This window comes from Juglans microcarpa x Juglans regia, chromosome 1S (assembly GCF_004785595.1).
Source record: "Juglans microcarpa x Juglans regia isolate MS1-56 chromosome 1S, Jm3101_v1.0, whole genome shotgun sequence".
In the NCBI taxonomy this organism is placed as follows: domain Eukaryota; kingdom Viridiplantae; phylum Streptophyta; class Magnoliopsida; order Fagales; family Juglandaceae; genus Juglans; species Juglans microcarpa x Juglans regia.
The window spans coordinates 12,242,942-12,269,304 of NC_054595.1; the positions used below are offsets into that span (position 1 = coordinate 12,242,942).

The 26,363-nt window shown below is 38.7% G+C and overlaps 3 protein-coding genes and 1 long non-coding RNA gene across 4 annotated transcripts in view; 1 reads left to right on the forward strand and 3 right to left on the reverse strand.

The window, feature by feature from the left end:
- Positions 1-24: 24 nt before the first annotated feature.
- On the forward strand, positions 25-4,710 carry LOC121246053 (probable fructokinase-4). Its single transcript, XM_041144037.1, has 4 exons — positions 25-500; positions 1,472-1,804; positions 4,052-4,168; positions 4,377-4,710. The coding sequence occupies exons 1-4, from the start codon at positions 81-83 to the stop codon at positions 4,503-4,505; spliced, it is 999 nt and encodes a 332-aa protein (XP_040999971.1). The 5' UTR covers positions 25-80; the 3' UTR covers positions 4,506-4,710.
- A 1,509-nt stretch (positions 4,711-6,219) lies between these two features.
- The window catches only part of LOC121246054, a 28,764-nt gene continuing 8,620 nt past the window's right edge, over positions 6,220-26,363 (reverse strand). The window contains exons 3-7 of the mRNA XM_041144038.1: positions 12,025-12,174; positions 11,681-11,916; positions 8,244-8,354; positions 7,460-7,504; positions 6,220-6,569 (exon numbers count right to left, since the gene is read on the reverse strand). Coding sequence (XP_040999972.1) covers positions 6,407-6,569; positions 7,460-7,504; positions 8,244-8,354; positions 11,681-11,916; positions 12,025-12,174 — 705 coding nt within the window. The 3' untranslated portion in view covers positions 6,220-6,406. The remainder of the gene's footprint in view (positions 6,570-7,459; positions 7,505-8,243; positions 8,355-11,680; positions 11,917-12,024; positions 12,175-26,363) is intronic.
- Positions 13,510-16,199, reverse strand: LOC121246056. Its single transcript, XR_005937049.1, has 3 exons — positions 15,663-16,199; positions 14,406-15,508; positions 13,510-14,361 (listed from the first exon to the last, which is right to left on the reverse strand). It is a non-coding gene; the product is annotated as an uncharacterized LOC121246056 (long non-coding RNA).
- On the reverse strand, positions 17,748-23,041 carry LOC121246055. The gene is made up of 3 exons (XM_041144039.1): positions 21,974-23,041; positions 20,937-21,087; positions 17,748-18,210 (listed from the first exon to the last, which is right to left on the reverse strand). Exons 1-3 carry the CDS (start codon positions 22,310-22,312, stop codon positions 18,113-18,115), a joined length of 588 nt encoding a protein of 195 aa, XP_040999973.1. The 5' UTR covers positions 22,313-23,041; the 3' UTR covers positions 17,748-18,112.

Sequence of the window (26,363 nt, forward strand, 5' to 3'; positions counted from 1 at the left end):
AAATACAACCCCCTGGTCTCATTACCAAATCTCTCTTTCCTTTCTTTTCTATTCACTAAAGCTAATAAAACTCTCTGGCAATGGCTTCGTCGCTGAGCAATGGCGTGCCCGGGACAGGGAGCGGGCTGATCGTGAGTTTCGGCGAGATGCTGATCGACTTTGTGCCTACTGTTTCGGGGGTGTCTCTTGCCGAGGCTCCGGGATTTCTCAAGGCCCCCGGTGGTGCCCCCGCCAACGTCGCCATCGCCGTCTCCAGGCTCGGCGGCAAGGCCGCCTTTGTTGGTAAGCTCGGCGACGACGAGTTCGGCCGCATGCTCGCAGACATCCTCGAACAGAACGGCGTCTCCGGACGCGGCATCACCTTTGACCAGGGGGCCCGCACCGCATTGGCCTTCGTCACCCTACGCGCCGACGGTGAGCGTGAGTTCATGTTCTATCGCAACCCCAGCGCCGACATGCTCCTCCGTCCCGACGAGCTCGACGTCGAGCTCATTCGATCCGTACGCTCTCTCTCTCTCTCTCTGAAAGTCCCTCGTATAATTATTATTTTCATCCCTCTGAGATTTTCCGGGAAAATTCTTCGTTTCTTATACGTCATCATGGATTTGGGGAGGTGGTGTGCTAATGTCACGCGCTAGGGGGTCACAGGTCACAGCCTTTCTTAGGTCTGTCCGCCTGATGATTGCACGGTGTCGTGTGGGTCATACGTGTAGATCTAAGATACAGCAGCCCGATCTCCCTCTCCTTGGTCGTGGTCCCCACCTTACGTTTTACCACAGTGAAAGATCTAGCCTCATCGAGTCGACCACGTCAGCTAAACGGGACCCACAATGTCCCCGCTCTCTAGATCCCTCAAATGCTAGTATTTTCCATCGATTGACAGCGCGTGGGATCACGCGCTGTTAATGCGAGTGAGTAAGGATGAGTTTGGTTTTCTTTGTCTATTGGCGTGTGGGATAATAACATCCCACTCTTGACTTTCTACTGGCCTTTCCGGAGCATGTAACTTTTGACTTGACCAACACGCGCTGCACCTATTTTTTTTTTTTTTGGAGCAACGCTGCACCTGGTTTTAATGGTTCATATTCTGATCGAATTATAGTACTTGCCTTTCTTCTGGTGAGATTTTCGAACAAGGAAATGGTTTCCATTTCAGTTGGTTATAATCTCAGCAATTTTTAAGTATTGAAATCATACCACTAAAATCATGGGCTGTGATCTGCCGAAATGCTAAAGAAAGATTACATATTTTCGGAAAAAACAAAATTTGGGTTTTTTTTCCTCCCTAAAATCAAGTAATATTGTGAGAAAGAGGGTATTAGTTATAGGATCTGATCATAATAATTATTGATGGTGTATGTTTTATGTAAATTTAGCAATACCATGTAATCCTTGGTCTCGTTTATCACGGAGTCCGATTCTATTCTGTTTATAGCCTAAGATTTCCAATTGTATGCGTTGTGATTTACAGGCTAAAGTTTTTCACTACGGATCGATAAGCTTGATCGTGGAGCCATGCAGATCAGCACACCTAAAAGCGATGGAGGTGGCTAAAGATGCCGGCGTTCTACTCTCCTACGATCCCAACCTGCGTCTGCCGCTGTGGCCGTCCGCGGAGGAGGCACGTACCCAGATAATGAGCATATGGGACAAGGCAGAGGTGATTAAGGTGAGTGACGTGGAGCTGGATTTCCTCACAGGGAGTGATAAGTGTGACGATGCGGCGGCGTTGTCACTGTGGCACCCAAACTTGAAGCTCCTCCTTGTCACTCTTGGTGAGAAAGGCTGCAGATACTACACCAAGGTATGTTATGTTGGTTGGATCTAACTTCATTCAATTACTGCTTTCTGAGTTTACTTGCTGTTCAATTTGACTGTTAGCTATTGTGAGTAAAAATGATCGATTATTTTTTTCCAAGTAGTAATTGGCTGTCATGGGTAGGTAATGGTTTTAATGGGATAGAACTCCCACGCACAATAATGGGATTCTCTGGCTCTCTCTGCCTACCTTGTTATTAGGCCAGGAACTACGGGATTCTTTCTTTTTCTCGCCCCTCTATAAACCAAATCTCCCTTTGACAAGTTGCCATTTTTTTTCTTAACTTGGATTGGCAGGGCTCAAAAAAACCTTGGATAATACGGACAGGACCCCAGTTTTTCATCACAGTTTATTTGTTTTCTAATAAATGAATAGATTTTTGTTATCTTTCTTAGCTGTATTTTATAATAACAAAAGCGGTTTCGTGCTTTTTGCAATATAGAATACACCTCAAAAAGAAAACAAAAATCTATTCATTTAGCAATTGTTATGCAGAAAAGGTGTTCGGATAAGCTTTACACGTAAGATAAAATGTTTGCAGTTGGTCAAACCACTTTTTTTTATTTTAGTCATTTTCCGGAGAATATTTGGCAGTCAATCATGGCCTCATGGGCCTTTCCATAGGAAATAAGCGTATACTATTTTTTGCTTGGCTCTTTTCTTTTGTCGTACTCCACGTGGGAAAGCCTGGCGTATTATCTAAAAAACGTAATAACAAAATCACTGCCACCTAACTATTTCAGTCAGAGCCAACCCCCAACTTAGCACTTGCATTTACTTTTCCATTCGTAGGCTTGGTGAAGACGCACGCTCTCTCTCTCTCTCTCTCTCAAAAAAAAAAAAAAAAAAAAAAAAGGGAAAAAGAAGAAGAAGAGAGAGTACATTGTAGTGCGGTTTGCATCACTAAAAAAACGGGGTTTGGATCATTAAAATGTAAGAGAAATGCTACTTAGCATTCTCACACCACATATCAACATATGATTTGTCATTTTTATCCTTCTATTTAAATACACATTTACACATCAATATGTGTGTAAATAGAAGGACAAAAATGACAAATTATATATTGGTATGCGATGTAGAGGATGGTAAGTAGAATTTTTCAAAATGCAATCATGAAAGTGTCTGTTGTGGGTTATACAAATTATTTTGATATTTTAATTAAAGGAAATTTACATTATACACCCCTAAACTACCATCATTTTTGGTACCCTAAAAAAGGTCAGATAGTTAACATTCTTCCATGTGTCCTATTTTTCATTGATCTTAGGGGTGCAACTTGAAAAATTAATGGTAGTTCAAAGGAGCAAAATGTAAATGACCCTTTTATCAACTAGATTTTTGTCGCATATCAATCTAAGGATGATGGGGCCTCTGGCCATTAGACTGCAGTCCACTTTGATTCTCATTTAATGGTTGTAGTAACTGCTATGAAAAGCAATCTTCTAGGGAAGATTAGTCTGTGTTGACACGCAAACCAGTTATGAAAAATGAGAATATGCAACTCTCTTGGGCATTATTTTTTGTAAGAAAAACTACAACAAAAAGAGCGCAAAAACTAACAGTTTCTTTTCTTGTTTGATCTTTTTATTTCTTACATTTCATTGCATATATGAAATTGACTTTCGCTTATATGGCTTGAAGTAACGGCCAGATAAGATGATTATTAGTTCCAAAAGGGATGGGAATTTTACTTGTGTTCTTTCTTCTCTCTCTTAAAATAGCGTGGACTCGGAAACTACTATCTTGAGTGTCTGATTGCAAAATTGAGGCATTTGCTTTCATAAATGCATTCATTCTTTCTTCTGTGATGATAAGTGAGCTTTTATATAAGGTGTTAAGTTTCATTCAAAAAATGGAATGATCAAGGTTGTGTTTGGTTGTTGAACCAAACTCAACTCATCTCAAACCAATCATTGATGTGATCTATTACTTTTTTAATTTTCCATAAAAAACTTAAAATCACCTTAACCTACTTCATACATTTCAACCTAAAAAGTTAAACCAATCTCAACCTAAAAAAGTCAAACCCATCTCAATGGATCTCACAAAATACTATTATTCACAACTTAACTCAACTCATCTCAACATCTGAACATAGCCTTAACCTAAACAATATCTTTGTCACAATAAGCTGTTGCCATGAGATACTTAAGAAAATGTAATTAAATCATTTAACCTGATCAATTTTGTTTGTCCTAATACATTTTTTGGTCGTTTGCAAAAATATAGAACTTCCATGGAGAAGTGGAGGCTTTTCATGTTAAGACAGTGGATACGACTGGTGCCGGAGACTCATTCGTTGGTGCCTTACTCTGCAAGATTGTGGATGACCAATCCATACTTGAAGTAAGCACTCACTTTCATTCCTCATATTCAAATTCAATAGTTTGATTTCCGTTGTAAGTTGGAGTTCTAAATATTCTGAAATATATGAGACCAACTATAAAAAGGAACTTGAAATATAGTTTCCCTGGCCTATTGATTTTGAATTATGCCCATCTCGATCATAGGTTGCACTTCTAAATGTGTATTTTTGCGTTTGTTTTTTGTTTAGGATGAGCCAAGACTGAGGCATGTGCTCAAATTTGCAAATGCATGTGGAGCCATCACAACTACCAAGAAGGGAGCAATACCTGCACTTCCAACCGAGACTGAAGTCTTCGGTCTGCTCAAAGGGGCATAATACAAGACTTGGTGGTTGCATCTATTTTTCCTTTGAAGGACTTTTTTTGTTTGTTTTTCTTCGGCTTAGGAGTTGCTTTAATTTCAATTAAGGTTTCCAACCTCTCCCATTTTCTACTCTTTTTTTTTTTTTTTTTTTTTTTTTGTTTTTCCTGCCTGTAACGATTGAATGGCTCGTCCAAATAAATGTTTTCTAATGTTGTTTCTTTTGGTGATCCTTTTGGCATTTTATTTACTATTTCTCCTCCAATAGATGTGATCAGAAGACACATGAAAAAAAAAAAGTGATCAAAAGCATAGTTTTGATGAAAATTATGTAATTTTGTAGTGTTTAGATGACATTTTTATAAATTTCAAATCTATATAGCTTCCATGCAATTTTAAAATCTAGAAGGGGTTTATGTAATTTTTTTTTTTTTTGTAACTTTAACTGTGTCTTTCCATTCTCCCATTTTTAAAATCTAATTATTTTTAATAATTTATTGGTTCTATTTCTTTCTTCATATTTTTCAATTGAAAATTTTTATATACAATATTATCATCTTACTTTTATTTCATTAAGTATGATTCTTTATCATCTAATAGTAATGAATGTATCACATATTACTTAATAAAATTAAAATAGGATGAAAATACGGTGTATAGTATTACTCGTTCGCTTACTTTTTATGGTTTCAACTTTCCATTTATTGTCTGTTCATTCTCTCTTGACTAGCCTTGCACAACATTTTTATAAAATAGTAAATCTTACTGAAAAATAATAGTTTTTTTACACTTCATAATAAGGTCTACTTTTTTGCAAAAAAATTGCGTCGACCTTATTTATTTAGAACTTGTACGAATCAATAATCTTTTTCTCACTCTAAAAAATAATCCATTGGTGGCTAAAATTGTATTTAGATGTTGAGTTGAATTGAGTTGAATTCTTTATAAATAGTAATGAGTTGAGTAGTGAAATAAGTTATGTAGAATCTATCTAAACTGAATTTAAAGTGTGTTTGGATATTAAAATGAGTTTAATATTTTTTATGAAAAAGTAAAAAAAATCGTGAATCTCACATATAAAGATATTTTAAGTTGAAAAAGATTGTAGATCCCATATGTAAGAAGGTTTTGAATTGTAATGAGTTTAATAATTTGAAAATTGAATGTTTAAATATTAGACTTAACTTAAAATTAAACTGAACTCAATTAAGATTGAGAACCAAAAACAGCCTTAGAGCTTTGGGGGTACAATCCCATACGAGTCTGCTTTTGACGGTTTTCAAATGTCCCGTTCATACGCAGAACTAATAGCAGAGACACAAGGAAGTAATAAATTAAGTTGCATTTATAACGTGCAAAAAGTGAGAAGAATCCTTAAAATATATCGACATTTTACAAAGTTCGGCAAAAGCATGTGTCTAGAGTTGCGTCATTAAAGAACTTCTGTAAGTTCTATATATACTTATAATTTTACTTACAAGACTCATTTTGTCATTTTTCTTTTAAAATTTTGAATTTCAAATTTCATAATTTTCAGTATATCAGTAGCTGGCATGTGAAGAAGTTTTTGTTTTTGTAAGTTTTTATCCAGTACAATTAACATTTTGCAACAGCCAATACTTGATACATGAGCAATATATTATAAATAGTGTTACATGTACTTATATTTTTACTTACACTTTTACTTACAAGACGACTCATTTTGTTAACTTTTTTTTGAAATTCAAATTTTAAAACTCAAATTTCATAATTTTTAACGTATCAATAACTGACATGTAGAGAAATAAATTTTTTTTATAAGTTTTTCTTTAAGTACATTTAGCATTTTCCATATATTATATTGTCAATAATCCGTCATAAATTACAATCTTTATTGGGGGGAGGGGGGGAGTTGGACCAGCTCTGTGTAGGTTGTTATTACAAAACAATGGCAGCTTGGGGGTAGCATGCACTAACCTCCATCTGCAAAGACCTCCAAACTTGCTTACAGCTTCCCCACTTATCCTGCATGTGCGCTAGAAATGCCTCTGCCCATGGTTCGTTACTCCCTCCCATGCTTAGTTCGTAAGGCACCGAAAAACTAATAAAAAAATTCGAGAAAACATCTTGCTAATGAGTGCTTAATGATAGTAGAAATTACTGTCAAAATTATAATCAACAACAATCAGATGATGTGTGTCTGTGCCACAAGTCGTGAATCAACCCTAAAGTTTCAGATAAGTGAACCAACCCCAAAGTACGCAGCCAATTAACTTTTTCTCAACTTTACCTGAGAGGATACACTGCTATCAATAACTCAGAGCTCCCATGCTAACAGTTAACTTTCATACAAGTAGCCAAATGGCCAACAAGGAGCTGAACCCCTTTCACATAAAAACCGGATGGTTTTGTCAAGAGGTAGAGAGAAGCCCATAAGTGCACCAGTCTCTCTTGACAATGCAATCAATAGAATAAAAAAAAAAAAAAATCAAATTTCAATTTTGCCTCTCCCTATAGGCCATAAATTAACTCATGCAGATTACCCCTTTCAAAACTCTTCACTTCAAAACACATTCCCCTGTGGCCCAGCCCATGAGTTTTGTGATTGTTTATTGTAGCCAGCTTATTTGTGCATGCATCATTTTTATTCAACAAAGAAACTAATTATCAAGGTTTCTGATTTTGGAAGGCACCATCCTTTACAGGTAAGTTTGGCATGAGACAATAATTTAAACCCACAAGGTGCAACTCCGATAAGTGGTTAAGATAAACAGCAAATAAGCAGAGTCATGGTCATACTCAAAAATATACATGCACCAAACAATATCATCCTCTCTCTCTCTCTCTCTCTCTCTCTTTCCCCCTGTCAATATAACCTGTGTACACATCTTCTATAACTTGTCCTTCAGCTGTTTGAAAATTTTCCTTTGTAATTAAAACAGATTTTCATCAATTAAATTTTGACTAACAAGATATCTAGTGGAGTGTTACCTCAACAGTTCTTCAAGCTGAGATACTTTATTGGGGGCAGCATTCCTGTGAGCATTCAAACTTTGACATCAACATGCTATATATCTTAACCTCGGTGAAAACTATACCTTTTTTCTCTCTTTTTTGTTGGGAATAAAGAAAACTAAACGCTACTTTCAACAATGCATTTGACAAGAAGGATTTCTTTTGAAGTAATAGAAATATTAATAAGCAATAATTTATGTACACAAAATGCATAAGATGTATACAAAATGATTTATGTATGTCCTCATCATTCACAACAGGAAGACTGCTGGCCACAAATGTGAAGCATGTAATTTGATTAGCCATCATGAGATTGATATCCCTTAAGTTTTCATATATAAAACTTGGGTACCGGGAAGGTATTTTCTCCAACTCAGTGTCACTAGTACTACCTTGACTTTCTCTCTAACACGTCTTTGATAAGTAATAGAAAATGTTATTAAAAATAACTCAAAAGGCATAGCCTGAGTACACAAGACTTTCTCTCCGAAAATGAAAATCCTTGAAATAAGCAAAATTCTTGACACACACACACCCCCCCCCCCCCCCCCCCACCAAAAAAAAAAAAAAAAAAAAGAAAAGAAAAGAAAAAAAACCTTATTTTGACAGTATTCCGTTTTTATATACCAATATACCAACATAACATCTTTCAATAAAAAATTGTGACTGAGACAGTTGATTCTTGTAGCGGTGACCAGAAGAAAACATCCTTCAAGTTACATCTTGACACAACATGAGACTAGAATTGGGAACAACAAACCTGCAGACTGATATCTTGAAGATGCGAAGAGACTTGGTGGAAAGGTTACAAACAGCATCAGCAATGTACTCCTTGCTGAACAAGTACACTACCGGATAACCCAGAAGCCATCTGCAGCAATTTAGTTAAGCATTGTTACTTTGTTATGATAAGATCCAAAGGCCAGTAAAATGCAACAAGCATATGGCATATATTAAAGAGAATCTTAAAGGACAAATAATAGCAAGAGTTCATCTTTTGGGGTAGTAAGAATGCAATAACTGTTCCAACAAGTTCACAACATCAAAGAATTGTCAAGTGCAAAGGTGTGTTCCATCTTACAAGTAGTAACAGGTCAATTTGGACCACCATCCTACCCATGGATCCTTTCTTAATGAGCCACAATAGAAATTTACTATTATGGGGCATTTTTTGGATAATTAGTATTATAAAAGTTTTAAGTTTTAACCACCAAAGTAAATTTAGGTTTCAGCACAGAGGTCATATCAAAAAAAAAAAAAAAAAAAAAAAAAAGGTTTCAGCACAAAGGTATACATTTCCAGGAAAGCAAACACGTTGTCTTTACCGGTACTGAAACCAAGGAACTCGAATGAATCAACCTTTCTCAAACTATAAAATATAGAATCTTTTTTTATAAGTATTTTGAGATAAAAAGTTTCTTTAAATGTAACTCACAACATTACAACTAACCCATTTCCTAAAATCACAATAAAACTAATCCCAACAACAGGAACAGATTCTAAATCCAATGACAAAGCAAATTTAACCCATAAAATCTAAAACGTAAATTAATGCTCTGGCCAGATGTGTCTATCCCAAGAAACCAACAAAATATCACCCACCAACTCAAGATAAATTGAAAAAAAAATAAAATCTATGGCTGTAAGGGACCATAGATTTGATTAGGAACATAGACTCCTGCAAAAGACCACTGATATCCATCCACAACATTCTTGAATGAGCAAGCCACCATAAAGTGCCCCAAACAATCCTATCTTTTCTTCCACCACTCTTTTATCCCACATCACTAAAATGCCTCCCGATGCTCCATTGGATGGTATGTAATGCCACCCCAGTTGATTACAACCCACAAACTCTTGATAATGCAAAGGGGGGTAAATTCCAACTTCGTTTCTTGCAAACATACAATGTCTACTCTCCATTTATGTAGCTGATTTCTAACTTTTAGGCACTTTTCCTTCACATTCAGCCCCCTTACATCTCATGAAACAATTTTTGGTTTCATAAAACACCTCCATTGGCCTTCCCTTCAATCTTCCACGGTTAGAGCTCCTCTCTCTTGCTCCATCATTGACTGTCCAGTCAAACCTCTTTAATTCTCTAGCTCTCTTCTTAGCTAAATTAAGCTCACCAGGTGAGCTAGAATGGGTCTGTCCGGCCTCTATAACTGCAAGGAGGGCTATAAATTGGTCCTTGAAGCCGTCACATAAGATCCCCACACAATGTTGAATCTCTTTTGCCTTGTGTAAGATCCAATCTGAGACCCGGGTGTTGCTGTTGTTGCTTGGGTGTAGAGAAAACAGTGGAGTGGGTTCTACCCAGTATACATCTTCATGGACAAAGGGACTTGTTTGCACTGCACCCAACTTGTCTGAGACATGATGCAACACCCGCAAACACTCTCCCTCTGCCCCAACCGAGTCAAACACTACCATCACATTGTCTGGAATTTCCTTCTCCCCGTAATACACTCTTCACAGATCCCAATCTCTGGTTGAACATCGCACAGGCTCATTATGCCTTCTATTTCCGGGGATGGCACTTTATGGGGTGAAGCCAAAGTGTTCACAATGATTTCGACAGGCCGGGTGATGATTTCTGCATCCAAAACCAGCCCATCGTCTATTGTTCTTGTCGCCAGTGCCATCACTTTTCAGCCTAGATACTGGCCACCGGCTCGCCTTCCTCGGCCAGTGGTTTCTGTGTTGTCACTGTCCATAGTAAAGTCAGCTCTGGTGGTTTATTTGCAGCTCCAAAGGAGGACTTCAAAGAGAGAGTGCCTGCGTGTTTGACCCGCCATCGCAGGGCCAGATGGTCTTTTGGGTCATAAATTTTCGTCTTCCCTTTCTTGGCCCACGTTTTCCTTATTTCTCCCGAGCCCACAACTGAGCCCATGGTCCTAGCAGACTTGTAATGAGCCACTTGCCTTTTCTGACCTGAACCCAGGCCCATATCCCGGTTTTACCCACAAGGCCACTCATCTCACAAAGCTCCATAGCCATCTTCCTCCAACCTTTACCTTTCAATTCTTCAGGGATGATGATGATGAGACTACCGCCTCTGTATTCTACTATAGTAAGATATTTACCATATACATTAGAGGACCTTTGTGCAATATAAGCACTGCTGCCTAGGCTGGATGTTCTGATAAATTCCTTGTTTCCGTCTGATTGAGAGAGCATTCTTCCAGAGTCTGCACCCAAGGTCACTGTTGGAATACCTAGTAGCTCTTTAGTCACCTTTCTTCCTCTCTCTATGATGCATACTGCACAACTTCCTGCAGATGAAATCTCAAATAACTTCGTCTCAATGAGGGCTACCTTCGAGCATTCCCTCCTAAAAAAAGATTACATCTCCTAATAACATTCGGAAAAATGCTCAACGTGTTGAAGATCACCAGCCATAATCATCAGAAACGAGTAGCAAAAGAGATGAGAGAAAATGTAGAGAGAGAATTGCAGAAGACGAAAATATACCCCCCACAAGTAGAGAGGCCAAATCTTAAGCTAAATCATTAATTCAACCACAAAAGAAGGCCAGCAATCAAACTGACTGACAGATCAGGTAAAAACAATTGGTGTAAAATATTCATACGACTTTGTAATACGCATTTTTTTAGATGCAGAAATCTACAAACATCAAAAGCAATTCCTATTGTTAATGAAACTCAATCCCACCTCAACTTGCTTCTTAAAAGATATGAAAATCAATTGTGTTCAACAGGACATAAGTAGATCAAGGCTGCACAATCCATGCTTGAAAATAATCATACATGTATACACACATAAGAGCTAAGATGGGAATGATTCCCAAAATCTCAAAAATAATTATTCTTCTTTGCAATAAAAATCAACATTCTGAGTTATATGCCCCTCATAGGTGTATTACATTATTTGCATTATGATGCTAAAATTAGCTTTCACTTGCAGCAAATCCCCAAAACCCCAAAAATAAATAAATTAACCTATTTTAAAATGCAAATCGAAGACAAAAATACAATGAGTCACTAAAAATATCCATATTTATAGAATGTTAAGAGATTTTCTAAATTTATACACACATGTGTCCGTACATAGGTGAATTTTCTATCTTGCTAATGATCGACCTCAGCACCCTTATGATCAATTCCTAATTTCACTCGTCCCCATGACACCCAGGAGCACACGTATACTATAAAAGTGAATTTAGAAGGATACCCATTTAAAGTCGGCACAGTAACCTGTGTATCTTGCATGCAGCTACTAAGATCAATAAAGTCAGAAGATTGAGAAACGAGAAGCTCATTAGTTGAAGATTTGTCATTGGCCATGTAATCGTTGCCGTGACATGGTAAGAGATCATCTTTCATTCCATCTTGAGGAAATAACAGAGAGAAAGACTTCTGAATTGATACAAACTGCATTCTTAATGGGCTCTGTTCTAATGTTACCATCTGGAACAAAGATGAAAAGAGGGACTTCATCAAAGAGGAAACATAGGAGCATGTGAGGGATTAAAGATAAAGACTTCAAATAATATCCCACAGCAGGAACCAACCTACCTTTGGAGGGTCATGTTCAAGGTCCACAAAAAGCAGCTGTGCCTCTGAGCTTAAGCTTAACCTTACATGCTCAGCAAGTCCTCTTACATGTATCAGATATATCATATCTTCTATAACCATTACTCTCAGATTCTCAAAAATGGGGGACTCCTGTGCATATTTATATTAAGAATGAAGTACAATCATCTTTGACAAACAATATCTGCCATACTGAAAAAAGGAAAGAACAAAAAGCTACTACTATAAGCCATCATGAAACTGATCATTGAACCTAACAAAAATTCCACTTAAATGAACACTGTAATCGGCAAAGAAATAGTTTACTGACCAATCAGACACCAGTAAGAAATAGTTTGTGCCATCCCATAATTAAAGATAAAAGAGATTTTTCCAAACTTTATGAACATCCATTTACTGTTACCACCTCCTTTGACTCATGACTGAAATATCACTACCTATCACACTATCCTCCCCCATCTTCTTACACCAAACCAGACAGTAAGGGAGTAAGAAACTAAACATAGAGCAACACACCGAAGAATTACCTATTTTTTTGTTATTATTTTCTAGTGGATTTTGCTGCAAACTCAAAACAAGAGTGTTAGATGGCATGATGTATTGGGTATAGCCAATGAGCATATAAATGTAAAATATAAGCTAAGGTATATATAATGCGATAGCAAGAGGATAAGACAAGTTTCTGACTACCCATCATTTTCACTCAAAACACTAATCTTGACATGGTATAAGAGCTGGTTTGCTAGTCTTTCAAGGATCTATTTTTTTCAAATTTCAGTTAGTTTAGATTAAAAAAAAAAAGGGGCCTTTAAGGTTGTCAGAATCGGGTTGGTGTGCAGATGGCATTGATGCGTTGGTTTCTTGAGATCACCAATTCTTTCTGTGGTGGCTGGGGGTATGACGGATTAGCAAACTCATTAATATTTCTCCATCCCTTGTGAAGCATATGAACTTTATAAACACTATTGTGTGCCTTTTGTCACTCGAGTTGATCCCTATGCTTCAAGTTCATTTGCATTGATTCATTTTGATGCTCGGGAGCCAATAAATATTTAATCAAATAAATTTCATTATTTTGGGACATTTGTGGATGACCATTCTGGAATAACATAGTTGTGTTTTATGAATGCCAATTTGAGCTTTTTCCATATTATAATTTTTTCATTAAGAAGTTAAAACCCAATTTGGAAAAAAACTCAAATCTTGCATTTGGACAATGCTAAAAAAATTCACTTGCTATTTACTTTAGTAAAGGGAATTGTTCATCATACCTCGTGCCCTTACACTCCATAACAAAATGGTGTGGCCGAACACATGCATGTTCCTAACCATTTATGGAGTGATGATGTCCTTTCTTTTTTCTTTTACTTTTTTTTTTTTTAAAAAAAAAGAGGGCAACACCTCCATTTATTAAAACCCTCACTTAAGGCAGAGGAAAACCATATCTACAAGGAGTGATGATGTCCTTATCGCTTGTCACCTTGTAAACTTCATGCCTTCCTCAGTTCTAGATAGTGTTTCTCCTCACTTTATTTTGTTTCCTAACAAAACTCTTCTTTTCTATTACACCACAGATCTTTGGGTGTATTTGTTATGTTCACAACCTTGGCCCTGGGTTTGATAAAATTGATTCACGTGCTACAGAATGTGTTTCTTGGTTACTCCTGAACTCAAAAGGGATATTGTTGTTATGGTCTTGTTCTTCGAAGCAACTTGATGTCACCTTCTTTGAGTATATACCCTAATTTTCTGTCACATATTTTGGTGAGTGTGAACTTGTCTTGTCCTTCTCATCTCTTCCTTTACCTACCCTTACCACTCTATCAACACCCGTACCTACTCCATCAAACTTGTCAACTAGCACCTTCTGCAATTCCCTTGACGGGCATGCTTGGATACCAAGAATGTTTGGAAACATTTGAGAATTTTGAGAATTTGTTTGAGATTAGGTTTTGGGAAATGAGAGAAAAATTTGAATAAAAAATCTTTTTTAGAATAAGTATTGTATTGGAGTTTGTGAAAGTGGATAGATAAAGTTAAAAATTGTTTGAATATAATTTTTTAATATTATTTTCGTTTTGAAGTTCGTAAAAGTTGTATTGATTTTTGTATAATTATTAGGTAATTAGATAAAAAGTTTAAAATTTGAAATAGAAAAGTTTTTTGTGTTTGACTGATTTTTGGGAATGAAGTTACGAAAAATTTTGGAAATTTTGTGGTTTGCCAAACATGCCCGTATTCTCGCTGCTCTAGACCACCTCTCGTGCCTCCACCAATTTCATTTTCATCTCCAGATTTATATGTACCTAGTGCTTCAAACTCTTTGCCTATTGCTCTGGAAAAGGTACTCATTCTTGTGTCACTTGCTACCCTTTTAGTCAGTTTGTTTCATGCCAGGCTTTATCTCCTGGATTCTCTTGTTTTGTTTCTTAGCTTGCAAAACTCTTTGTTGCCAAAACAGTTAAGGATGCATTATCTCATCCAAGTTGGAGACAAGCAATGGAAGCTGAAATAGACACCCTTCACCATAATGGGACATGGGATCTTGTTCCACTACTTCCTGGTAAACAGAATGTTGGATGTAAATGTGTGTACACTGTGAAGTTCAATCCTAATGGTTTTGTGGAACATTTAAAGGCAAGTTTGGTTGTCAAGGGTCACACACAAACCTATGGTGTGATTATGAGGAGACCTCGCCTGTTGCCAAAATCTCTTCTGTTTGGGTATTCATATCCCTTGCAACTAATGTTGATTGGCCACTATTTTAAATAGATGTTCAAAATGCCTTTCTACATGGTGATTTATTTCAAAATGATTATCCAAATTAAGAATGATAAGTGTTGTATCAGGGTAGCCGAGTGAGCGAGTAGTTCATGGTCAAACTTGGCTTGTCATTAAAAAATCAGGCTTGAGCTTGACTTGATTTAGCCGAGTTCGAGCGAGTAGTGCCCAATCAAATTCAGCTCAATTATTAAAAAATAAGGCTCGAGCTCGACTCAATCTTGACTCGACCTTTTTTGGATGTTTAAACTCGACTCAAATAAGGCATTCTCATGTCCAAACTCGACTAAAAATCAAGCCCAGCGCTCAATCAAGCACTCAACTCAGCTCGTTTCTCACTTTTAAAAAAATTTTGAATTTAAAAAATAAAATTATAAAATAAAATAAGATAACATAATTTTTTCACTCACAACATACAATTAGATATGATTTTATTCTTAATCACAATTATTTACAAATACAATTAAATGGCTTCAAGACTGTATGGCTACTTAGCTATTACCCAAATCTAATCAATGTAACCCACCTATGGGTAGCCCAAGTGGTAAGGGCGAACTTGTGTGCATGAGTCCCATGTCACAGGTTCGATTCCCCCTGGGATCAAACTATGATTTAAGTGGGAGGCCATGACGGTGGGTTGTTGTGCTAATCTCCCCGGGGGTTTAGGTTCCATGGGTGAGGAGTCCTAAGGACTCTACTGCGGGGTGGTTCCCCCATCATTAAAAAAAAAAGGATATCAATGTATTTATAACATTTATACAATTATACTCATAAAATAGTAAATTTTATGTATACATAAACGCGCGCGCGCGCGTGCACACACACATATTCATCATAACTATTACATATTCCCTATATATAGTGAATCTACATACATAGTATGATGTATTTTTATTTTATTTTTTTAATTTTTTTTTATAAGAAAGAATCTTTATTGAATCGAATGAAACTTGGCGAAGCCCATGTATACAGGAAGTACACAAAATGAGACACCTAATTACATTCTAGAAAGCTGAAAAGAAAATAAAAACTCATGAACATCCCTCCCTTTAGTACAATAGCAGAAAACCACTAAAAAAGAGAAGACACAGAAATTCCAGATTTCCCCCACTACTCGCTCCTTGGTATTAAAGCACCTGTCATTCCTTTCCATCCATAAACACCACATTAAGCACAAAGGTATCATCCTCTACGCCGCTACCAGTTGAGAGCTATTATGATGCCTATTCCAACATACTAGTAGATCTACTACACTCTTAGGTATAACCCAACTCAGCCCAGCTCTACTAAGGCCCCATTTGGAACTTGACTCTGATCTCAGTTCAGTCTAATTTTAAGTTGAGTCTAACATCCAAATATTCAACTCTCAAATCACTAAACTTATTTCAATTCAAAATCTCTTTATACGTGGGATCTACAAAGGTTCAACATCTCTTTACACGCAGGACCTACAACCTTTTTCAACTTTCCATAAATACATCTAAACTCATCTTAACATCTAAATACATCTAAAATCATCTTAGGTGGGCCGCTTATCTCAACTCAACTCAACATCCAAACACCGCCCCGGGGGGGGGGGGGGGCTAAGAATGCCAACCCATAACTCCCTAGCCATCTCACAATGTAAAAGTAAATGATCAATCGATTTCCCATTCTTCTTACACATGAACCACCACTCCATAACATTCCAAAGCACAATCCCATTAGCACGACACAACACCTCTAAAATAGCAACCTGCTGGTTTCCAACCAAGCTGAAGACAACCGGAAAAACAGTATTAGGAGATCTCTCACCACAACATTCATCAAACAATAAACGGATTCTTGCACCATCTCCAACCTCAAACTTAAGATGTTTTTAAAAAATGTTCCACCCCTTTTTAATAAATTTCCATAGGCATACACCATAAGACCACCTACCCTCCTTAGAACATCATCCCCCCTACTCACTTCCATACTTCTGATCAATAACCTCTCTCCATAACGAATCCCCTTCCATTTGATACCTCCACAACCACTTTCCTAATAATGCCTTATTATAAATACTCAAATTTCGCAACCCCAGACTACCATTCACAATCGGGCAGCTCACCCTTTGCCAACTCACAAGATGAAATTTATTCTCCTCCCCCATACCACCGCATAAAAATGCTCTAAACAATTTTTCAATCCAGTTTATCACACCCACCGGTGATAGAAATAAAGAAAGATAATATGTAGGAATATTGGAAAGAGTACTTTTGATTTAATCTCCCCCCTTTTGATAGATGTAGCTGCTTCCAACCCGACAATCTTTTCTCAACCTACTCTACAACACTGTCTCAAATACTCTTTGCTTTGAAGGACGCCCCAAAGGGAAGCCCAAGATATTTCATAGGAAGAGAAGCAACTTTGCAGCCCAACAAATCTGCAAGGAAGTTAAAATTCCTCACATCTCCCACCAGTACCAATTCTGACTTACCCAAGTTCACCTTGAGGCCCAATAAAACTTCAAAACATAATAAAACAACCCTTAAAGCTTGAATCTGATCACTTTCTGCATCACAAAAAAAAGAGTATCATCTACAAATAATAAGTGAGAAATTGAAATAACACCATTAGTATTGTTTCCCATCGAAAAACTAGCAAGAAACCCCCCCTATTGCAGTCTCCACCATGCGACTCAATGCCTCCATAACAATAACAAAAAGAAAAAGGGAAAACAGATCCCCTTGTCTCAAACCCCTCTAAGTCTGAAAAAATCCACGAGTTATCATTAACTAAAACAGAAAACCGAGCGGTCAAAACACAATGTTTAACCCATCCACACCACCTATCCCGAAAGCCACATCTTCTAAGCATATAATAAAGAAAATCCCAACACACGTGGTCGTATGCCTTTTCCATATCCAGCTTGCAAGAACCCTTGGAATGTCTTTCTCATTCGGTTATCCAAACACTCATTCGCAATAAGAACTAAATCCAGTATTTGCCGGCCTCTAACGAAAGCATTTTGAGGTTTAGAAATGATTTTATCCATCACCATACTCATACGGTTAGCTAACACCTTTGAAATAATTTTATAAATCCTGCCTACCAAACTAATAGGATGGAAATCTTTCAACTCATAGGCACCAGCTATCTTCGGAATGAGGGGAATAAAAGTAGCACTTATGGACTTCTCAAACTTATGACAAGAATGAAAATCATGGAATACCTGCATCACTTATTCCTTCACTATATCCCAACACTCCTTAAAAAAAGCCATAGAAAAGCCATCTGGACCTAGGGCTTTATCTTTGCACATACCTCACACCACCTGATGCACATCCGCTTCTTCAAACAGCCTTTCCAACCAACTTGCTGCACCAGAATCCAACTGGTCATAATTCAAACCATCAAGTTTAGGATGCACTTTCCGAATCTATGTCAAAAAAGGTTGCCACATGTATGTTCCGATCATTTCCCAATATTGTTTGATTGTGGTGGCATTCATGGGGTAGGCGTTCTTTCAAATTTGAGAATATGTGGCTGAAAGTTGAAGGATTTGTGGAAAAGGTAAGGGCTTGGTGGGCTGATTATTCCTTTGATGGTACCCCTATCTTTATAGTAGTGGGTAAACTTAAAGCCCTTAAGTCTGATCTAAAGAAGTGGAATGAAGAAGTATTTAGACATATGGAAGTGCAGAAAAATATTCTTTGGGATGAGTTGCATGCATTGGTGGAAGGGGAAGATAATAAGGAGTCTTTGGTTGGAGAGGCCGTTTGATAAAGAGAAGGTGCATCTAGTGGTGAGAGGTATGTGCAAAGATAAAGCCATGGGCCCGGATGATTTTTCTATAGCTTTCTTTCAAGAGTGTTAGAATATATTGAAGGAGGAAGTGATGCAGATTTTCCATGATTTTCATTCCAAGCATAAGTTTGAGAAGTCACTAAACGCTACTTTCATTAGCCAATGCCTATGAATTGAAAGACTTCCGGCCTATTAGTTTGGTAGGTGGGATCTATAAAATCATATCAAAGGTGTTAGCTAACCGTACAAGTTTGGTGATGGACAAACTCATTTACAAACCTCAAAATGCTTTCGTTCGGGGCCTACAAATTTTGGATTCAGTTTTAATAGCAAATGAGTGTTTGGACAACCGGCTAAGAGAAGGCATTTCGAGGGTCCGTTGCAAGCTGGATATGGAAAAGGCTTATGATCATGTGTGTTCGGACTTTCTTTTTTATATGCTTAGAAGATGTGGCTTTGGGGATATGTGGTGTGAATGGGTTAAACATTGTGTTTTGACCGCTTAGTTTTCAGTTCTACTCAATGGAAAATCATGTAGATTTTTTCAGACTTCAAGGGGTTTGAGACAAGGGGACCCGCTATCCCTTTTTCTTTTTGTTATTGTAATGGAGGCATTGAGTCACATGGTGGAGGCTGCAGTAAGGGGGGAATTTCTTGCTGGTTTTTCGATGGACAACAATAGTAATGGTGTCAGTTCCATTTCTCACTTATTATTCGTGAATGATTCGCTCATTTTTTGTGATACTGTTAGTGGCTAGATTCAAGCTCTAAGGGCTGTTTTGTTGTGCTTTTAAGCTGTTTCAGGACTCGAGGTGAACTTGAGAAAGTTGGAGTTGGTGCTGGTGGGGGAAGTGAGGAATATTGCCTTTCTAAAGGAGTTGTTGGGCTGTAAAATTGCCTCTCTTCCTATGAAATATCTTGGGTTTCCCTTGGGGCGTCATTCAAAGCAAAGAGTATTTGGGATTGTGTGGTAGAGAAGATTGAAAAGGAGGAAGATTAACCCTTATCAAAAGTACCATTTCCAATCTTCCCACTTACTATCTCTCTTTTTCCATTATCGGTGGGTATGGCAAATCGGATCGAAAATTTAGAGCTTTCTTGTGGGGTGGCATGGGGGAGGAAATCAAATTTCATCTTGTGAGTTGGCAAATAGTGAGTTGTCCGATTGCGAATGGTTGTTTAGGGGTTCGAAATTTGTGCATTTTGAATAAGGTATTATTAGAAAAGTGGTTGTGGAGGTACCAACTGGAAGGTAACTAGCTGTGGAGAGAGGTTATTGATCGAAAGTATGGTAGTGCGTGGGGGGATGGTGTTCTAAGGAGGGTAGGGTGTCTTATGGAGTAAGCCTATGGAAATTTATTAGAAAGGGGTGGAACACTTTTGAAAAACATCTTAAGTTTGAGGTGGGTGATGGAGCAAGAATCTGCTTTTGGTTCGATGTATGGAGTGGAGAGAGCCCTCTTTACACTGTTCTTTTGGTCGTATTCAACTTGGCTGGAAACCAGCAAGCTGCAGTTTCAGAAGTGTTGTGTCATGCAAATGGGACTGTAATTTGGAATGTCACTTTTACTAGAAATGCTCAAGATTGGCAACTTGAAGAGTTGGCAGATTTTTATAGTTATTTGTATTCAGCGCAGTTAGGAGGAAATGAGAATGATCGTATGTTGTGGATTCACACGGGGAGAAAAAAGTTTACTGTTAAATCTTTTTACAAGATTTTGACAATCCAACAGCCCACATTCTTTCCGTGGAAGAGCATCTGGAAGGTTTTTGTGCCATCTAAAGTCATCTTTTTTATTTGGACAACTGCACATGGGAAGATTTTGACAGTTGACAATCTAAGGAAGCGCGGTATGGTTGTTATGGAGTGGTGCTACATGTGTAAAAGGAATGGGAAATCGATAGATCATTTGCTTTTACATTGTGAGGTGACTGGAGAGTGATGGGCTGGCATCCTTAGTAGAGCCGGGCTGAGTTGGGTAATACCTAAGAGTGTGGTGGATCTACTAGCATACTGGAACAAGTGTCACAATAGCTCTCAATTGGCAGCAGTGTGGCGGATGATACCTTTGTGCTTAATGTGTTGTTTATGGATGGAAAGAAATGATACAACACGGAGCGTGCAGTGGGGAAAATATGGAATTCATTTATATTCCTTCTTTTACAGTAGTTTTCTGCTATTGTACTGAAGAGTGGGAATGTTCATGAGTTTTTATCTTCTTTCCAGCTTACTAGAATGTTATTAGGTGTCTCACTTTGTCTACTTCCTGTGTACTTGGGCATTGCCTAGTTTCATTCTATTCAATAAAGATTCTTACTTACAAAAAAAAAAAAAAGTTTAGGACGCCATTCTGCTGTCTCAGAAATGAGATCTTCATAATACTTCACTATATGATCTTGGATCTCATTGGGAGATTGAAACACATTAGAGCCGGAATGAAGAACCTCAATAGCATTATTGCACCTATGAGAATTAGCCATCTTGTGAAAAAACTTAGGAGTCGTTTGGATTCGGAGATGAATTGTGAATAGTAGTGAGTGAGTTGAGATAGTTTTAACTTTTTTGAGATGAAATAGATGTGGGTCCCACAAATTATTGCATAGTGTTTTTAATAAATTTGTTTTATTTATAAATACATTTATTCCTTAAGTAATAATAATTTATAAATTACCTACCCAATTTTTATTTTTTTTAATATAGTGAATAATAATATTTTTCGGATTACAACATTTTTTTCTAATGGAACTTTTTTGTAAAATATCAAATAAAAATTGTTTTAAAAATGTTTTTTTAATTGTTTCCAAAATCGTTAAATAATACTAATATATATAAAATATTTTTTTATAAATAATCTCTATAAAAGGAAGGGGACGTGATGTGGTACGGTTACCAGGCAGTAGATGAAACCCAGCTGGATTGGAAGGGACTTATCTCTCACGCGATAAACGGACCTAGGTTGCCTTCGCCGTGGGTGTTGAGATGCTTCCAATACCTCGGGCTGCCTTTGAATTCGTGCATTTCCTGGATTGCAGATGAGATGCCCCCTTGCCCATGCCATGAAGTGGGCTGAACTGGTGAGATCTGGCGTCGATGATGGCAGAAAATGGGTCTGCCCACAGTGACGAGCTCTGCATCAAGATGAGGGTTGCGTGAAAGGGGCTGGGTGAAGGAGTGGGTGAGGGCCTTCGTAGCCTTCATTACACATGGAAACATTCCCTTAGAAAAGTAAAAAGCAACGGTTAGTAAGCCATTTTGTCATATATGAGAACACATAAAAACAACCCCTGATAACATCAATACTCCGTTTGAATTGAAGAAGAGTTTTCCGTACGAAATGAGTTGAGATTTTCTGAAGTCATCTTCGAATCCAAACCACGCCTTAGTGCATTTGTCCCCCTCCTTCAACCAAAGCACCCTTAATTTTTGCCTCCAAAATATGTCTTCCATCAATAAAACTTTCTCGATTTCAAACACAACCTCATTCTTTCTTAACAAGGACTCCTCGTTATCTTCCCCATCCTCCAATGCATGCAACTCATCCCAAAGAAGATTTTTCTGCACTCCCTTATGTCTAAAGACTTCATCATTCCACTTCTTTAAATCAGTCTTAAGGGCTTTAAGTTTACCTGCCACAATAAAACTAGGGGTACAATTAAAGGAATAAGAAGCCCACCAATTCCTCACTTTCTCTACAAATCCATCAACTTCAAGCCACATATTCTCAAATTTGAAATAACACCTACCCTATGAATGCCACCACAATCAAGCAAAATTGGAAAATGATCAAAACAGATGCGTGGCAATCTCTTCTGACATAAATCCGGATAATGTGTCTCCCAAGGAGAATAGGCTAGAAATCTATCCAACCTTGATCACCCTCTATTGTTAGACCAAGTATAAGCCCCCTTACCAAAGGGAGATCCACGAGATTCAGATAAAAAATTAGCTCCAAGAAGTCTTCCATAGCCCCTGTTGACGTAGATGCCCCCGCCCTCTCACTAGGGAACTGAACAATGTTAAAATCTCCACACAAACACCATGGTAAATCCCATAAGAAATAGAAACCTACCAATTCCTCCCACAAAAAACTTCTATCACTATCCACATTAGGCCCATACACGCCCGCAAAAGCCCACCTCCACCCATCCTCAATATTCTTGAAAGAAACAGCCACTGAGTAATACCCAATGCAATCCTCTACCAACTCCACCACTCTCTTGTCCCACATCAACAACACACTTGCTGAAGCGCCCAACGAAGGTAGATAACACCACCCTATAAAAGAACAACCCCACAAACTACGAATAATATTTCTATCAATAAAACTCAACTTAGTCTCTTGAAGACGAACAATGTCAATTTTCCAGCTATGAAGAAAAGATATAATGCGGAGACGTTCATTGACATCATTGATCCCCCTTACATTCCAAGAAAGGATTTTAGGCTTCGTTAGATGACCAAGACCCCCGCCCTTTCAACCTATCCCTCCCCACACTTCCCTCATTGTCGTAATTTTTCTTTTTTTTTTTTTATAAGTTCCCTCGTTGTCGTAATTAATGGAGCTTTTTAAACGTTTCAACTCCCTATCCCTTTTCACTGCTGATTTCAAAGCCGTGGATCTTCCTGCTTCAATAGCAACAAGAAGAGCCTTAAACTGCTCTCCAAACCCTACATAGGATATCCCCACACACTCCTGTAATTCCTCCACTTTTTTCAACACCCAATCCGATGTTAATTTGGAAGTTGGCTTTGGAGGGATAGTACATAACGGAATTGGACTGCCCATTTCTTCCTTGTCACGCTCTACCTCGCTGACCACCATCTATAAAGTAGCTTCCAGCAGCACAGTCTCTGAAGAACTAGCCATCTGCAAAGCACCCTTCAATACCATTTAAGGTACTCCTATACCTCTGTCAACCCCGCCCCCCCCCAAAACCATTTCCAGATGCCGAAACCCTTCCTCTGGCCAATTCTTCTCAATTAAATTTGGACATAGTTCCCTCGTAAGAGCTCCATTATTCAAAGGATTCATAATCACTACCTGATTAAGACACCCCCCATCAAGATTCTCTTCTAACTCCCCTTCTTCTATTTCCTCCCACCGATAATACACCTCCTTTTCAGCGTCCCGAACCACTATATCACCCTCTTCCACCTCCGGCGACGGAACCATTACTGGAGTCTCACCAAATGAGTCACTGATGACCGGCGAAAAAGTTTGTGCAACCTCCGCGACCATTGGAGCAAGTGGTGGGGCCGTCGAGCTAGAAGAAAATTCCATACCTGATACTCCAAAAACTTCGATATGAGTCTTAGCCTTCCACACCTGTTTTGGGCCTTTGACCAGGCCCGGCCCTGCCCGGCCCATCCACTATATTTTTACCCTTCACTCTTGCATCCCCCTTATGACCCAAACTAGAAGCCTACCCATCCATCTTAATACCCATCTGCATATCCTTACCAATTAGACCTTCAGAGCCCACCGGGCCTAACCCCAACTTAACCCAATACAACATTAGGTCCGCATTAAACTTCATATCCAATAATGCATCATACATGGCCTTCAGTGAGAAATCCTTCCCAAAGCCTGACGTGCCTTCAATAGAATTCAGACCGTCACCTTTGAGAATATGAATGGACTCCTGCGACTGCCCTTTCGACATCGAGATCTTCCCACTAAACTTCCCACGAACTTCCCTACTCCCCTCCATACACGGCGGCGGCTTCTTCAATACCTCTACAAAGGTCCCCCTTCCAACCCTCTTCAACATAAGACTGGGGTACAACCTTCTCGGGTACTCTGTTTTTAACACCCAAAACAGAGAAAGAAGAAACAACCTCTCTCAGCAATTCTCCAAACCTCCTCCACCCCTCACCCTTTAGACCTTCTGGAACAACGATGAAGCCACACCTTCTATCATGTCCATACTCCGACAAAGACAGAAACCTGCCATAGCTATTGAGACATCTTTGAACGACCAGCACTTGATTCCCTTTCCTTCTGAGTTTTATAAAACTTGATAGGCTCATTCTTATGCTTGGGTTTTGATGGAATTTCATACCTTTTTCTACATAAACGTAAGGGAATGATAGGTGAAGTTTTCATCAATTTTAATAGTCTACTAAAAGACCTTATTGTCGTTGTGGCTTTTTCCTTACTGTCTGTAGTGATTCGTTAATGGCTTTTCCTCCTTGAGGGGTTTAGTGTATCACTAAGTCATTAGGGTTGTATTGTTTTTTGGGCTGGTTTAGATGGGGTTGTGTAATGAGGTGTTCATTGACCAGAAGCTTTTTGAGTTCAGAAAGGAGAACGCAAGGTGGTGGAGGATTATAGAAAGTAGTCGCCATGTGGTGAAATACATTTCAGTAGATGTTGAAACACTGGGCTGGCTGGGTTTATGGTGAAGGAAGGCGTAGTAACACTGGACTCTCATGAGTTTTTGAGAACTCGTAGAAAAGGAGAAACTGTGTTAATAGTGAGGAAGGGACGTAATCTTCATGGCAGTTTCATATCCCTCTCAGAATTTGGTCGCGATAAGAGGAGAGGTTTGCTTATGATTCCGGAAGGGAGGAAGGGGGAAGGATGGAGGAACTTTGGAGATACTTTAATGGAGCTTTCTGCATCCTCTGTTTTGACCCAGGTAGATTTTGTAAAGAAGAACAGAGGAGTGGGAGGTGCTCCATCTTTGTGGGCAGGAATTGCAAGATCTTACAATGAGGTGCTGAAGAAGGTAGAGCCGCGTGCTGTGCGAGACGTGGTGCCAGGCGTAAACAGTGTCGAGGACGTGCAGAGGTATGGTGGAGAAGACAGTAGACTGTTGGGGTTAAATGAGAAAAGTATATGGAGGACGTTAGTTGGCTTAGAGGAGAAGGTGGGCATTGTGTTCGATGAAATTAGTTTCTTAAAACGATGCGTTAAGGGCAAGGCTGAGCTGATGGATTTCGTGGGCCGTAAGGATGGGATTGGTTCTACGGGTCTTATGTTGGGCCAGGGTACGGGTCAGGCCTCAGGCCCAAAGAAAGTATGGAGGGCAGTGGCAACCGAGGTGTCGGGGCAAGCTTCCGGGTCAAAGATTTCGGACCAGGCTGCGGTGCCGATATGCATCTCACCGGCAACCCTTCCGGCACAGAAATTTCCGACGAACTCCGTCGACCACTCTGGTGAGCCGGTAAAGGTGTTCTGACGGGAGGATTTAGAGGAGGGGGAGATTTCGAGCCATTAGTGCTGGAGAGTTTGAGAAATGATTCGGGCTTTTTGAGCCATGTGTGGTGGTCGAAGGTCCTGAGGCTGTGCAGGTGCAGTCAGTAGCGATGGAAATGGGTTATCATCTTCGGGTGAGGCTGTGCAAGTGCAGTCTAAGTATCCGCTTGGATCCACACCAATGGAGTTGAGTGTTTTTGGTGGGATAATTTCTGGGGATGGCATTCCTCTTAAAAATATGGCCTCAAGTGGTGAACCAATTAGCTTGGGTGGCTCGGAACTGATTTTGAATCCCAATAATAGTGTTGGTGAGGAGGGGGCTCTTACTCCTCTATGTACACTTCCTCCCAGTTCTGAATATGGGAGTAGTTCGTCGAATTGGATTTTTAAAAAGGTAGAGGAGTTACAAAATATCTTTGGGGTCTCTTTTGGAGGTTATGAGGAGCAATTTATGGCCCTTCTTGTGGCTATTGAAGCTAGTCGATCGAAATCAGCTACAAAACAAGTCAGGGAACTTAAACGTTTAACATGCTCCATCAATTATGAAGTTAAGGATGAGAGTAGCGG

Excerpts from the sequence above, each read along its gene's own strand:
- LOC121246053 (XM_041144037.1), top strand. The coding sequence starts at position 81 with ATGGCTTCGTCGCTGAGCAATGGCGTGCCCGGGACAGGGAGCGGGCTG. Across the intron at positions 1,805-4,051 it reads GCTGCAGATACTACACCAAG|AACTTCCATGGAGAAGTGGA; the intron begins GTATGTTATGTT and ends GCAAAAATATAG. Across the intron at positions 4,169-4,376 it reads ATGACCAATCCATACTTGAA|GATGAGCCAAGACTGAGGCA; the intron begins GTAAGCACTCAC and ends TTTTTTGTTTAG.
- LOC121246055 (XM_041144039.1), bottom strand. The coding sequence starts at position 22,312 with ATGTGGCTTGAAGTTGATGGATTTGTAGAGAAAGTGAGGAATTGGTGG. Across the intron at positions 21,088-21,973 it reads AGGGGGACAAATGCACTAAG|TTTTTTCACAAGATGGCTAA; the intron begins GCGTGGTTTGGA and ends ACGACTCCTAAG. Across the intron at positions 18,211-20,936 it reads TGAGACAGCAGAATGGCGTC|CTAAACTTGATGGTTTGAAT; the intron begins CTAAACTTTTTT and ends GGAAAGTGCATC.